Here is a 14,800-nt window from a genome sequence, read left to right as displayed (position 1 = left end):
CCTGTTAAATTTGACAGCTTCCTTTATATCTTGCAGTGCAAAGTAGAGACTAGATTTGAGATGGTCCTCATTCATAACTTGAAAACTGCTTACTGAGTTTGTCTTCACTGCTGCAGATTCTTAGATCCCTTTTCAGTATCTTTACATTGCAGAGAGGAAAGTACCAGCTATATATGTTCAGAAAGCACATCAAGGACCAAAGCTGTTCCCTCTCTCCATAAGCCAAAGGTACTGTGAATTTGCTGAGGTTACTACTGATTCATTATCCTACATGCAGTCTGTTCAGGTGCACCTAATGGAACATGTTCAAAAAGAACAACCATCTTTCAGCTAATTACCTTGTTTGCAACTACTCTTATAGAAGAATGTTCTCTGTCCAGAAAATACAGAACAAAAGTTTCACAACCACTCTATTAAATTATTTATTAGTTACACACTGCCCTGGCAACATGGTGGACACACAAGTAGAGGAACACTCTGAGCTCAAAGGCAGAGAGATATTTCTAACACATTAGAGACAATAAATAAATGAAGATCTGGAACTGCAATATTATTTAATCTATTCATCTTATAAAACACAAAGAATACTTGGGGTCTTCTTATGAAGGAGAATTTAATACACATTGAAATACAATTTAATTAGCAGAGACTGAGTTACCCAACAGATTCTGAGGACACAATCCTACAATAAAACTACTTTTAAGCAGCAACCAGGAAGCACCATTGAAACTTCTAACCTTAATTTAAACACTTAATGATTTTCTCTTAGAACTGCTGCCTTGTTAAGCAAATATAAGTTTTACATTACAATTAAAATAACATATAAAGCATACCTTTATTTTAGCTTTTTGTTGAGCCTCTATTGCCAATTTTCTCAAACCTTCTATTTCTTTTTGCAATTGTTCATTTTCTTGCTGAAGTTTTAGTCTTTGTTCACTGACAAAGGCACTCTTTTCTCGTTCTGAATCCAGAATGCTTTGCAATTTACAGATAGCTTCCTGGTAACGAGACTTCTCTTCCTCAGAGCTGAAAGAGAAGGAAAGTCCTGTTGTAACTCAAGAACTGAACAACTACTGAACTAGAGAACAAAAGATATAGACCAGGGCAGATCTTTGGTATGACCCAGTACAGCTGTTCCCCCATTTCCTTCTGAAAGTTTGTATTAGCTCAGCATGTTTAATGGGCTTGACAGCTAGAACTATGCAAAAGTCAGCAAAGAATTTTATCAAGATGATGGAATTGATAAAATCAATCTAATATTAGATTTCAGAATTATGCTTTAGAATTATGGTATCTTGATACTATGTTTGCTACTGATTAAAAAGATGTGACAAAACCCTGTCACATATTCAACAATTTAAATTGTCAGAAATAATTTCTCTGGCTTTCTCTTGTATTTCTGTAACATCACTTACTTAATTTCCAGTTGTTTCAGTTTATTTTGTGTTGTCTGTAGACTTAGCTGAAGGTCATCTTTTGCAGCTTCTGCAAGTAAGTACTTCTGATACAGCTGCTCTAGTTTCCTACTGTTAGATTCATACCCTCTGTCTTCCCTCGAAATCTGAGGAAGAGTAAATGTACATGTAAAATCATCTTTACCTTGCCCTGGTGACTGGCAGCGTAGTACTGACAAGGAGGCTACTTACTCCTCATTGCATCCTATTTGCCAGTGATTTAAAACAAAACTGAATTTCTGTCATTGTATCTGTGCTGCTTCTGCTACTTGAAAAAAAATGTTTTCAAAGATCTGATCTGACATTTATTTAGCTTTCTGTCTATTGAGTTTAACTGGACCAGTATTCTTTCAGATTATGCTAAATCTCTCTCTTTTACTTTTTTACACTTTTCAAAGAACATTCTTTTTCAGTTTAGTGTTGCAGCTTTAAAACACTTTCTGGATTAAAAAAAAAACAGCCAACCAACCAACCTTAAAGTAATTACATGAAAATTTACAATTAAGAAAAGCTACTAAAAAAATAAAATAAGAAAATTAGGGGGAAAACACATGAAAATGGGAAAAATCAATATAACTTTTCCTTCTGAAAAGAGATATTAAATGTGATGTAAAAATACATACAATTGCCTTACCTTTTCAAGTTCTTCTTCCACTGCTCTCTTTTCTCTAATGGCTCGTTCAATTTCACTCTGTTTTTCTCCACATTCCTATTTTTAAAAGTAATTTTTAAATAGATCTAATAATTCAAAGTAAAAATTCAAGAAGTGCCAAAGCCAAACCTGTAAATGCAGTTCTTGCTGCTATGTATGCATTTGACTATATTTACCTGTTCGTTATTTTCTCTATAGGATCATTCAATGTACAAATTAAGAAACGTAAAATGAAACCTTTTAAAAATAAATTTAATGCGTAAATAGGCGCATTAAGCACTGAGTTCTTTTGGTCACCTGCATAATTTATTATAAGTTCCTGGTTCATTCAAGAATACAATGATTGTGATGGACAGACTTTGTCTTAGGATACTTTATCAGCTTTCATATACTTAATTTCTACATACCCATCTATAGATATGCAAAACTCAGCTTTCTATGCTTATCCCTGAAAGAAACAGGGATACTTAAGAAATGCCATCACAGAGAAAATATTTTCTAGAGCACAGATCTCATTGACAAAATGTTTGTGAACTAATGTCTGGAAACATACAGGATGCATTGTGCTTTATAGTAATATCGTATTGTCCTACACAGTTACTCATTAATCATGTTAGTAGGCTTTCTTTTACTGGAATATAGTATTTTATTTGATTAGCAATAACTAGAAGTCTCAAATGTTTTGCTATCAAAAATGTTTTTATCAGTCAACTCCTTACCATCTGAAGAGCCAAAATTTCTTCTGTTAGCCGAGAAACCTGCACATTACATTGCTTCTTTGCAGTGTTTACCTGTGAGTAAAAACAAAGTAAAACTAAAAAATTAGTCCCACAAACTAGTTTTCCATCTTGCTTTTTGATATACACATATATAGCCTATTTGTGGTGCATGCATGAAAGTATCTGGGACTGCAGTAACTGACAAATCTTATGACATAAATGTTAGAAGAATTATTATTATCAATACTACTTTAATTGAGGGTGTCGAGAAAAAAAAGCACACATGAAGACACCACAAGTATCATTCTTTACATCTTCACAGTGCAGCCTTGTCTACACCAGTGTCTGCACAGATATTAACAGTTTTGGTTCTTGAGAGATTTAAGAATACCACTTAGTTCAGAGGAATACATGTCTAGACAACAAAGCTGAAGAGTATGTACTATCAGCATGCTGCCTTGTCACTTATATTATCAAAACATTTTTAAGAAAACTGCTCATGATGACCATGCACCAGCAAGGGCTTTTCACCCTGAGGAAAACCAAAAAATCTTCCCATTCTAAACATCGTAACTTACTGCCTTTCTAATTCTTGCAGCAGTATCTTCTGCAAGTTGAGACATTTCATCTTTCATTTTCTTGATCTCTTCTTCCTTTTGTTTCTCCCCAAAGAGTGCCTAGAAAAAAAAACAACAAATATGACTAATATTTAATGCGACACAGTACCTAGCACGGAGAGAAGAAACTACATATAGTCACTGATCAAAAGACACTTTTTCTCCTTTTTACTTTGGAGCAGTTGACACTGAGACTCAGCAAGAAAACAAGAACAGTGAAAAACATGTTGCACTAAATGCACATTCTTGTAAATCAGAATCACACAAAGAGTTAGTATCAGTAGGTGCCTTTTTTTATTGGGACTTGCAGATTTTGGCTGAGCATGGAATTTACACAGAAGCAAGCACAGGAACTCAGAGCAAATGGCAAAGCTACTTTCCAGTGTTCTATCTCGTGCCAGTATCTGTAATAAAAACATGCTGACAATGATGCATGCAAAAGGTTTCTATTAGGAAACTGAATACCTGTATACACACATACACTCCTACATAAAGCTAAGAATTTTTTATGGTTCATATACTACTCATCTCCGAGAAAACTAAAAGTAAAGGAATAAAAATGTATAGGCAACTAAGGAACAGGTATGCAGACCCTTTCATGTTGGATGCAGTGAATGAAACAGCTCTTCAGCATAAAAAAAATTGGGAGAATTACAGAAAAAAGTGTAGCAAGGAACCCTTCCTCTGAGGGATGCAAGAAAGTTACTGATGTTACAGTATAACACAAGATACCCCTCTGAAAAGATTACAGAATATAGGATTTTTTATGTCACCTATCAAAAATCCTAGGTGACACATAGAGAATGTGTATATGCACAAAGGGAGAAAGACATAAAAAAGTCCCTAATGGATGAAATAAGCTAAGCCTGTAGAAGGTTACTCACTTCAGGCAATAACATGCCATTTCATTGGTCATAATCTCCTTTACTGATCCTATATAATTCAACTTTGCTCTTTATTGCTCAAACTACTCTTAAAATTCTTCTGATGTCCTTTTATAAGCTTAGCTTTTTGTGCTTTTTAATGTTAACAGAAGCAGCATTGTTACAATTTCTACCTCAACCTCTGCTACGGTTTTAGATTCTCTTGTAATTTTCCCATATCACCATTAGGGGGCACCTGCTGATAACACCGCGGCCTGCCCACACAGGCACGGCACACCTGCTGAAAGAGGGGGTTATCGCGTGAAGTGGCATGGCAGTTTGTGGGGGATAAAACCCACTCACTGCTGGCATGGGGACTGCCTATTTGCTTCCTGCTCAGTACTTGACAAGAAGCCGCTGCCTGCCCGACCCAGACCATCTCTCTCCCCCAGCTAGTATCCTGCTACTCCACAGCTGTCCTGCTTGCTCCTGAGGGGCTGCCCCCACCAGACTCGCACCAGTTTTTGCCGCAGTCTCAAGCCGGCCTGTTGCAGCCCGCTTCTCCACGCCGGGACGGCAGCCGCTGCCACCCCCCTCCTCCCCCCACCTGCTACAACTATAGGCTTCTGCTGGTTCACTGTGCCCACCGGGGTATGAGAATTAAAAATACGGGGTTTTTTTAATAAATAGGCGTATCGTGAAGTTGTAAGATATCCAAGTTCCAAGGCCTGAACTTGGGTATCAGGGTCTCTTTTGACAGGATAAGGGAAATGAGAAAATTCTTAAAAATTAAATCTTTTATGGCCATTTTGTACACGAGGTTCTTCTCTTTGGGCTAAGAACAAAGAAAGATCCATCACCTTTGACAGGGGATGGCTTGCAGCCAATTGGGATAAAGGGAAAGCCCCTTTTCAGAGAAAAGAAACCTTTTTAGGTAAAAATGAATACATTAAAACTTATCTGAAAAGGAGGGGATTTTGTGAAACTATAAAATGTACGGAATTTGAACCGAAGGTGTCTTTTCCCCCGAGAAAGACCCAACGCGTTGAATAAATTCTGCCTTGTTTTTGTTCCCTAAGTTTATTGCCATCTTTCTAAATTTAAAGAGAAGGGTATTTCCCACAGGGGCTCCCCTGCCTCCTGTCGTTCTGGACTTCCCACTGGTCCCAGCCCGCTCTGTGCCCTCCGCTCCTGACCGCTCCAGCACCAGCGCTGCATGTTGGAGCTCTCCCGGCCGCTGCTGTTGCCATTGTTGTTGCTTTCTGTGTGACAGTGCCGAAGGGGCCACGTGGAACTGCTTTGCTGGCTCAGCAACACGGAAGTGGACAGAGTGATTTTCTGGGTGAGATTCTTTATTATTGTGTGTTTGTTGTTTTATTTTGGTTTTGCCCTTTTTTTTTAGTAAAATTTGTTACTTTGTTTATACTCCTTCCTTTTAAGTCCCATTATTTTTAATGGATGGGATGCAGGACCTCCCATTGAAGGTCCCACCTCCTCAGTAACATTGTCTTTAACCCAAGACAACCCCTAACAGAGCAGGAAGAAAACAGTTTATAACACAAAGCGTTCACAGCTATGTGTATTTTTTGTATCTTGTTCATTAATAGACTTCCCAGTTTGAAAAATTCAGGACGTTTTAGCCAGAGCACTAAATTAAGAATTGTCTGCTTTGTTTTGTCTCTGAGTTTGAACTCCAGGCTAAAAGGAAGTGTTTATCTTTTTAACTGCTCAACAGTATTGAACTGTTAAGCCGAAACAGAATCAGTTCTAAGATCCTCCGCTTATTCCCACAGACATTAACTAAACCGGGTTTCACCTACTGATGGCTACAATCTCTGGATGGGCATTAAAGTTCTGCCTTGGAACCAAACACAATTTTCCAAAAGTCTGACTGGAACTGAAGCTTAGCATTAAAACACAAAGAGCCCATATTAGACAAGAGTTTACCAAGCCCTATATCCTATTTTCTAAAGGGGCAAAGAGCAGATACTTTAGGAAAGTTAAGAATTGTGAAAATAGGGGGTCTAATTTTTTTTGATCAACAGGCTTATCAAGACTTGCTGGATTAGGTCCTGTACTTTAGGAAGTTTTGGTGGATCCCCCTGTTGTGCATGTTACTGTTTTCATATCTATACTTCTGGTATACACATCAACCTATGACAGTTTAATCACACATTGTATATAAAAATTTCTTTTAAGGCCTTTCCACATATCTAGATTTCTTTGTTGACTCCTCCTGCACTTTCCTAGTTTTCCTATGTCTTGTCTGAAATGGGCTGATCTAAACTGCACATGAAGGGGCATTATGTTTAAAGGCTTTTTTTTTTTAAACTCCCATTATGAACATCCTATTAATTGTATCGAGCACCACTGAGGATTGTGTGAATGTGTTCTTAAGAGAGATCCACACTATCTCCTAAATTGGTTTTTGACTGGTAAGACTAAACTCAGCAGCCAACATGGTATGTTTGAATTTTTTCTGCCATTTTATAATAGACTAATAAACATATTTTCAAATTTTTCCTGACTGCAGACTTTACCCACTCATTACTCAGTCACTTCTTCTGAACACAGATCTCTCTCTCGGTGCCTTATGTCCCTCATAGAACAAAAATGTCCCTTTAGTTTAGTTGTTCTTTCCTAGCCATTTTTAAGTGATAAATTCATAACAGAACCTTCCTTTTCAGTCTGACAGCAGAATTTGTTAGTATGTATGTGATAAGAAACTGTCAAAAATTTTGGAAAATTCATGTTCAGGTACAGTATTATCACTTTGATCACATTTATCCAGGCACTCAACATATTGTTTGAAATTTATACTCTATGACAAGCCTAAGTAATATCATATCCCAGTTTGCTATCTATGCGTTACTAATTTTAGTACAACAGACATAAAAGAAGCCAGCTTGTGCATGTGTATATGCCTGTGAGAATATGCAATCAGGCTCTTCACAACTGTAAGTGATGAAAGTATTCTAATTTCTAAGAAATACCTTTATCCAATGACTTACCTGACTTTTTTCCAAGTTAGCTTCTTCCAAGAGCTGTATGCAGTCTTGGACTTTTACAACAGCATCATACTTCTCACTCTCTAGATTAGCAGCCTTGGCCTGAAGCTCTCTGATTTGTTCCTCCAGGACTGTTCTTTCTGTTCTCAGCTGTTCAGCATCTTGGACAGTAACAAGTAATCTACAAAACAGTAGTAATTTTACTCATTTAACAATAACATGGCTAATTAAGACACTAATCCATTCAGACTGAACTAATAGGAAGCATCTATTCATGAGCTACCCAAACTGCATTGTTTTTGAGTTTGATATTAATCAAGTCCTAGAAAGAAACAGAATTAAAGGAGTTAACTCAGATATCTAATCTCAGAAGACAGTTGCTATCTGAAAATATTCATCTCTGAAAATATTCTATATTAAACCAGAATAGAAGAGCCCCAAAAGAAATAAAGTTTTCCTCTGTGGAGGAAATGGAATAATTTGATGTGGGCAACGAAGTTGCAGCTAGACTATTAGAAGAAAAAAACAGCTCAGAAATTCCTATGATTGTACCGGTAAGCATTAGAAAGGGCAAGAGAGCCTCAGAGTGATCCTCAAAAAAATCTCGAAGTTCACAAGTGCTGCTGGTTCAATGAAGAGCACAGCTCTAAATATCCACAGCGAGCACTTTAGCGACACTCAGGCTGCCTTCGCAAGCAGCAGTGCTTTGTTACCTTCTAACGTGTTTGTCATAAAACAACCACTCTCTTTTTGCAGAATCAAGGCATAATTTTTGCAAGTATCCTGTTAGTAACACCCAATGAGTTATCTTTACCTGGTTTCTAATTGTTTTAAACTAGATTGCATTTGCTGCAAGCGTTTCTCAGATGCTGTTTCTCTTTCCCGAGCAGCTATCATGTCTTCTTCCTAGAAAGAATAAATGTATTCTCCATGACAGGATCTGAGCTTCCCTAAACAAAATAAAGATATACTCACATAAAACAAACTAAATAGCAACTTGCAAATAATTTAACATCGGCATTCAGAAAGTGACTGGCCATTCAGTTGCAACAGAAATTATTCCTTTCTCTAGAATACCTTTCTCTCCAATTGGCTGTGAAGCTTCTCTCTCAATTTGGTCATTTCCTCAAGCTTAGCATTTGTTGCCTGCCCATCTATTTTGGCTTGCCTGTATATAAAGAAAACAATTATTATAGAGGAAAAAAATGGCTCCATTACAACTTTGTTGAAATAGCTGTGAAGGGCAGTCAGATTTCATAATACTGTTCTTACAGGGCAGAAGAGGTTTCCCCCTTTTCCTTCTTACTATGTAGTACGGTAAGAGAGGAATACTAAATTCCAAAGTCCTGTGGAAATGAATTCTCAAAGTCAGCTTAAAAGGAAGGTGTATGCATTGATTAAATATTTGGAAGGACTAGGCAATCAAAAACTTTAGGTGATTCAAAAGCTTAAGTATAATTAACCACAGATACCTAACAGAGAACTCTTTTACAGAATTAGATTTGACTTTTTAAAGTAATAGGACTAGGAATTAAAAAAAAATCATTAAACACTGCTAAAGAATTTAAATTATGTGCTTTGTAATTTGAATAGTTTTTACGAGCCGAAAGAGGAAAAAAATAAACCAGTTAATGAATCAAGTTCATGATGACTAGTGGTTCTTCATCAGCAATCCTCCTACTCCTCTGACTTGCCCTTCACCTTAAGTGTAACCCAATTATTCAGGCTGCATATTAGGCTAAATCTAAAGACCAGTGACTGACCGTTGATAAAGTTAACACAAACTGGAGCATTAACAGTCATGAAAGAAGCTAGAAAACTACTTAATACTTTTAACAATCAACTTCAAGTAAGAATTTCTTATAGAAATAAAATTTTTGAATTAACAGCATAAAAGACAAGCATATTATACCTACATGAAAACCTTAAGCAAAGTATACATAATCCAAGCAATTTTAGAGTGAATGCTTTATTTCAGCCTAATTAATTGGGAAAGTTAAATTGAGTACAATTTTTTTAAAGAGAAAAAACTACAATAAAAACATTATTCCCAAACACAGGTCTTCATTGCAGGTTCAAAACTTTGATCTTACTCCACCTGAGTCATGCATCTTTCTCCTACAAAAAGTACTGTTAAATTCAGGAGGTCATTAAATTGCTTCCCCAAAATATTTAAAAGGTGTTGTAAAACAAAATAAAAACTCAAAAGGCAGCATAAGAAGGGAAAAATAAGAAAAACATAAAAAGGCCATAAAAATGAGAACTGCTTAAGTATTAAAAATGCATTTTAATGACCAAATTCAGATTCAGATCAAATGCAGAGGTGTAAATTTTACAGGCAACAAATTGATTTCAAAGATGTAGCTTTTATTCTTTATTGTACAATGCATATTTAACATAATCTTGGCAAGTTATCTCTGTTTACAAGCTTTAAGATTCTGAAATGCGGATATATGCCCTAGTAATGCCAAGTTTCTTAGTTTGTGTGTTTTGTCTAGTCCACACAAACCTAAGTCAAACCTTAATTCTCTAATACACAAGTTGGTTTTTTTTAAATCTTTTTCCATTCCAGACTTACTACTCAATCACCATAAATCATGTAAATCTATTAAAAACATCCCAAAGGATTAGAATTGTCTGTGCTAGATGCTACATAATCCATGTGACCTATGTCTATGTAACTTCATGTTAGAGAAGCAACCAGTGAAAATATTCCAGACTTCTTGGAGAACCACTGCAGCACTTACTTTAGGGGTAGGTAGAGCTGCTGTCATTAACTCTGGGAGTAAGACATAGTACTGTTTCTAGGGTTGCAAGGACTTTTAGCTGATCTGAGAGGAATATAGCGTAATCAGCACCTGTAATTAGAGACGCGAAGTTCATCTGGGAGCCTCTTTACCCAAACCGAAAATACTATTGGGAAGTAACAATTTCAAAGGTTGCTCATGATCATCGCCAGACAAACTAAACAGTTACGAAAACACTCAAGACAAATGTGTTGAGCAGTCTTGCCCACCTGGAACATACTAAATCAGAAACCTAACATTCTGAAGTGAGGACAATGACTAATCCAGCCCTGTGGATGTTTAATGAAAGGCTAAATTAACTCACAATTTCACTGGTTATAAAACAGCAACTAATCAAAAATACACATACATATTTGGGCATGTGGGAATAGAAGTTCAGAGCAAGATAATCCACCAGCTTTCAGTAAGTCACCTTATAATATACCTTCTTCCTGAAGCTGTAGTATAAGCAAAAAACATACACTTCTCCTTTCTACTTTCTGCTAGAGAGTAGAATAGACAGTCTTACAAATCCTTGTGTGTTTTCATAACTGTGAATCAAAGAGTTTGGCCATTTTGGTTGTCATGCCCTATTCTAAATTATTTGATCAAAGTGGTATCATTAAAGAATTTCAGGTAAGTCCAAGGATCGAACTTAAAAAGGGTCTCCCTTTAAAAAATGAAACAGAGATGAGACCAAAGGAAATCATGATTATCAGTAATTCTGACAAAAACACTCAACTGCTCAACCATAACCTGAATGATTTTAAAGTTTTTGTTGGTTTGGTTTTGGTTGTTGGTTTTTTGCTGTTTTGTTTTTGATCAAAACCATTGAGTGGTAGAAATGCATAAATAAACTAAATCTTGTCCTCACTAATTACATGAGTCAATTTAAGCATATCAATGCAAGACCAAAGATTTATAGATTAATGAGATACCAAAACAGTATTTATATGTTCTGCAAGGAAAGAAATTTAAAAAAATAGCGTTCATTCCCTTGAAGAATTAAACAGTGACACACACAAACAAATTGCAAGTGATGATTGAGTTTGGAAACATATTATTTTACTAGATACACTGTATACCCCATTAATCTTTGATTGCTTATCACAACATTTTCCTTCTTCAAAACATACTACTCTGGAAAATAGTTTTTCCATGGAAAAATCCTGGATAATAAAAATGAGAGGTGCTAAGAAGTAAATCCCGCATAAAAACTCATCTTCAGTGACTGAAGTAAATCAGCATTTGTAACTAGATTCTGGTCCTAAAGGTATTGTACAAAGAAAACATAAAAATAAACAATGTTTAAAACAAAGTTTAAGTACATTATACATTTTAAGTTTTGTGGTGGTTTCACTCTAGGCCTTCCTGGAGACCAACTTGTAACCAGGAAGGAACTAGAAAAGTGATCACGGAAGTATTCCATGCTATTCCTTTACGTAACTTGAGGTATAAATAAGGCCAGCGGGAGGCATCTCGCCCTCTTCCTCTCCGGCGAGGTTCGAGAACGGCGGGTCCCTGTTTTGGTCTGGTTTATCTGGAGCTGAGGCCTACAGTGACTACCGTTATCTGCCACGCGTGAGGGGAGAGCCTTGGGCCGTGTCTAGCCATCCTGCCTGTTCGAAGGGAAGTGGTGAGATTTTTGCTAGTTTGCCTTCGGTCGGCTGGTTGGCTTGTTCGGTCCTTGCCCCTTTTTGTCCTTCTCCCTTCCCCTTCCCCCCCCCCCCCCCCCTTCTGTGTGTGGTATTCTCCTTTTGTGTATCTGTCTCATATGTAATATATATATATATATATATATATATATTTGCTATAGCTTTGGCTGCTTGGTTTTTTTTTCTTTTCCCTCTCTGGGAGGCAGGTCCTTGTTGTCGAGTTTCGGGGACTTGGCAGGAAGCCAGCTCGAAACTTGCACAACATTTTTTGGTGTCAGAAGTGGGATATTTTGGTTAAGTTTGGCTTGTTTTGATAAACGTTTTTCCAGGAAGACAGCCAAGCTCGGTGTTGTTTTGCAAAACCAATCTATTGTTTTGGGAACAGGTCTGGGAACACTGCCAGAGTCTGGGAAAGCAGCCAAGGAAACTTTGTTTATATAAACAAAGGTTTGTTTTGGGATCAAGAAGAAATAATAACAAAAAACAATGGCTATTTCATTAATTTGTCTTATAATTCTAGCCACCTTTACACCTGTGTTAGGCTACCGTATAGGGAGACGTCCAGACCTTGAGGATGGATGGAACAAATTGCTTCCATCCTTTAATTTTGACATCGAAGGTTTGGTAAAGGAAATCCCCATGGTTAAAATCGGCTCTAATTACTATATAAATCTTATTGCAACAGTACTGTCATTGATAAAGGTACTGGAAGTGCTACTTAAACTTGGAAGAATGGGGTTCCGTTGCCTTCCCTCTTGTAGGAAAGATCACACCTCAAAGGGACTCGCTGGAACTTTGGAAAGGGCTGCAGACAGGCCAGTCCCCGGGTGGCATGGAGCTTGGGAAGATTTCGGTAGATTAGTAGGACATGTGTCACCCCCCATTAATTGGGAGTTCACACCAGAACAAATGTTTGATTCTGGTGAGATGGCCCACTGTTTGGCAGAAGGGTGTTTTTCCTACAAAGATCCGAATATGCAATTCTCCGCTTTGTGCTGGGGCCTGGCTAATGCTTATCGAGCTGCCATAGACCACCTTCAAAGGGTTAAGGTCGACACAGAAACCCAAACCACGCCACTTGAAACCAGTGATGTCCCTATTAGGTCCACAGAAGTTGGAGTCCAAACACAACTTGAAGTCAATGCCATTTCTACTAAGCCCACTAGAACCGGGACTCAAGCTAAGAACCGGAAGGTCATCATTGCCCCTGTGAAGAAGAAGAAGACGTGGGTAAGAGAGATCAAGGAACTTACAGACTCATCTCCCCAACCAGAACGCACAGAAGAAAGAGAAGAAGAAGAAGAAGAAGAAGGAACAGAAGAACCTATCCAATTCACTCAAGATGTAGTGGACGAAGGAGCGGCAGCAATGGGAGAAGGAGCAACAGCAAGTGATGAAGGCGCGACTGCGAGAGAGGAAGTAGTGGTTGTGACTGAGGAAGGAGCGATTGGAAGAGAAGAAGCAGGTACCAGAGAGGAAGAAACGGTTACACGGGAAGGAGCACGTCCAAGAGAACTAGGGGCACGCCCAAAGGAATACAGAACAGCATCAAGAGAAAAGAAAGCAACAGTACAAACGGCCGGTGGTATATTGTCGCTTGATGATTTATATCCTGACTACACATTCAGTGTTACAAAAGACGCAAAGAAGGAGCCAAAGCATCCCCCTCAATTGGAGGGGGAATTATCCCTACCCCTCCAGACCCAACCTTCTCTTGGAGGTGTGAATGATTGGAGGAAGAGGCCCTTATCTCACCACGTGAAAGATTACTCACTACCTCCACCCGCTGGGTATCGCGAACGACGCAGGAGTCCATCCCCACGGCGTGAATGGCATAGAAGTCCATCTCCACGGCGTGAACGACGCAGAAGTCCATCTCCGCGGCGCGAACAGCGTAGGAGTCCATCCCCACGGTATGAACGACGTAGAAGTCCATCTCCGCGGCGTGAACGCCGTAGGAGTCCATCCCCATGGTATGAACGGCATAGGAAACCATCTCCGCGGCATGAACAATATAGAAGCTTATCCCCACGGCATGCTCAGTCTCCACCTCCACATGAGAGATATAGGGAGGAAGTGGGAGCAGTCCCACGTAGGAGTGGAAGAGTAAAGAGAGAGGTGGAAAAGATTCTACGTGGGAGAGATGGACAAGAAATTATGCGAGAAAGCGAAATTACACAATCACTGACCACAAGAGAGCTTCGAGATTTACGGAGAGATTATATGCGCTTGCCTGGTGAAGAAGTCCTCACCTGGCTGGTGCGATGCTGGGACAAGGGAGCTGATAGTCATGTAATTGAAGGTGATGAAGCACGACAGTTGGGATCCATTGCTCGAGACCCTGTGATAGAGCAAGAAATGGGGAGGGAGAAAATGGCGTCCAGTCTTTGGCTCCGAATACTCCACGCGGTAAGAGTGAAATACCCATTTAAGGAGTCCCTGAAGAGTTCTTCAAGAAGGTGGAGGACTGCGGAAGAAGGCATCCAATACCTACGGGAATTGGCCATGCTGGAGATCATCTATTCTGATCCAGATTATTATGATATCCAAGTTCCTGAGAATGTTCCCTGCACGCAACCAATGTGGAAAAAGGTAATTCAAGGTGCCCCTAAACCATATATTTCCTGCTTGATACCCGTATATAATCCAAAGATGGATGAACCAAGCGTGGACACTATGTGTGCTTGGATAAGAACCATCGAGGAAAATATGGAAAACTCCTTCAATCCCCTGTACCGATGCACCTACGATAGGGAAAGAACGGAGAGAGATTATGAATATTCCAGATATGAGGACGACCTTAGAGACAGAGAGGACAGAAGGTATAGAGATTACCAAGAAAGGCCAATGGGAAGATCACGGCGGGACCGACAAAGACGACCTCGGCCTAGACCTCGATCCTGGTCTCGATCTTGCTCATGATCCCTGTCATTCACACGTCGAAGGAAAGAGAACTCTAAGCGTGGGTCACGTAACCAACTATGGGCATACCTTCGTAGTAAAGGAGAAAACATGAAGAAGTGGGATGGTGAACCCACTTCTAAGC

The 14,800-nt window shown here is 38.7% G+C and overlaps 1 protein-coding gene across 5 annotated transcripts in view; it reads right to left on the bottom strand.

Annotated features, from left to right (window-relative positions):
* SCLT1 (sodium channel and clathrin linker 1) overlaps positions 1-14,800 on the bottom strand; it is a 43,581-nt gene that overhangs the window by 12,106 nt on the left and 16,675 nt on the right. For all 5 annotated transcript variants that reach the window (XR_007905655.1, XM_051794475.1, XM_051794476.1 and 2 more), the window contains 8 exons: positions 8,391-8,481; positions 8,128-8,219; positions 7,317-7,494; positions 3,404-3,502; positions 2,826-2,897; positions 2,089-2,163; positions 1,416-1,561; positions 834-1,026 (listed from right to left, as the gene is read on the bottom strand). Coding sequence is in view for 4 of the 5 variants with exons in the window: in XM_051794475.1 (XP_051650435.1) it covers positions 834-1,026; positions 1,416-1,561; positions 2,089-2,163; positions 2,826-2,897; positions 3,404-3,502; positions 7,317-7,494; positions 8,128-8,219; positions 8,391-8,481 (946 nt within the window). In the remaining variant the exon portion in view is untranslated. The remainder of the gene's footprint in view (positions 1-833; positions 1,027-1,415; positions 1,562-2,088; positions 2,164-2,825; positions 2,898-3,403; positions 3,503-7,316; positions 7,495-8,127; positions 8,220-8,390; positions 8,482-14,800) is intronic.

The sequence above is a fragment of the Manacus candei genome, unplaced genomic scaffold (genome assembly GCF_025592945.1).
Source record: "Manacus candei isolate 608988 ecotype Guabito, Panama unplaced genomic scaffold, ASM2559294v1 h1tg000039l, whole genome shotgun sequence".
NCBI classification, from domain to species: Eukaryota; Metazoa; Chordata; class Aves; order Passeriformes; family Pipridae; genus Manacus; species Manacus candei.
This window is presented reverse-complemented; position numbering and strand designations above follow the sequence as displayed.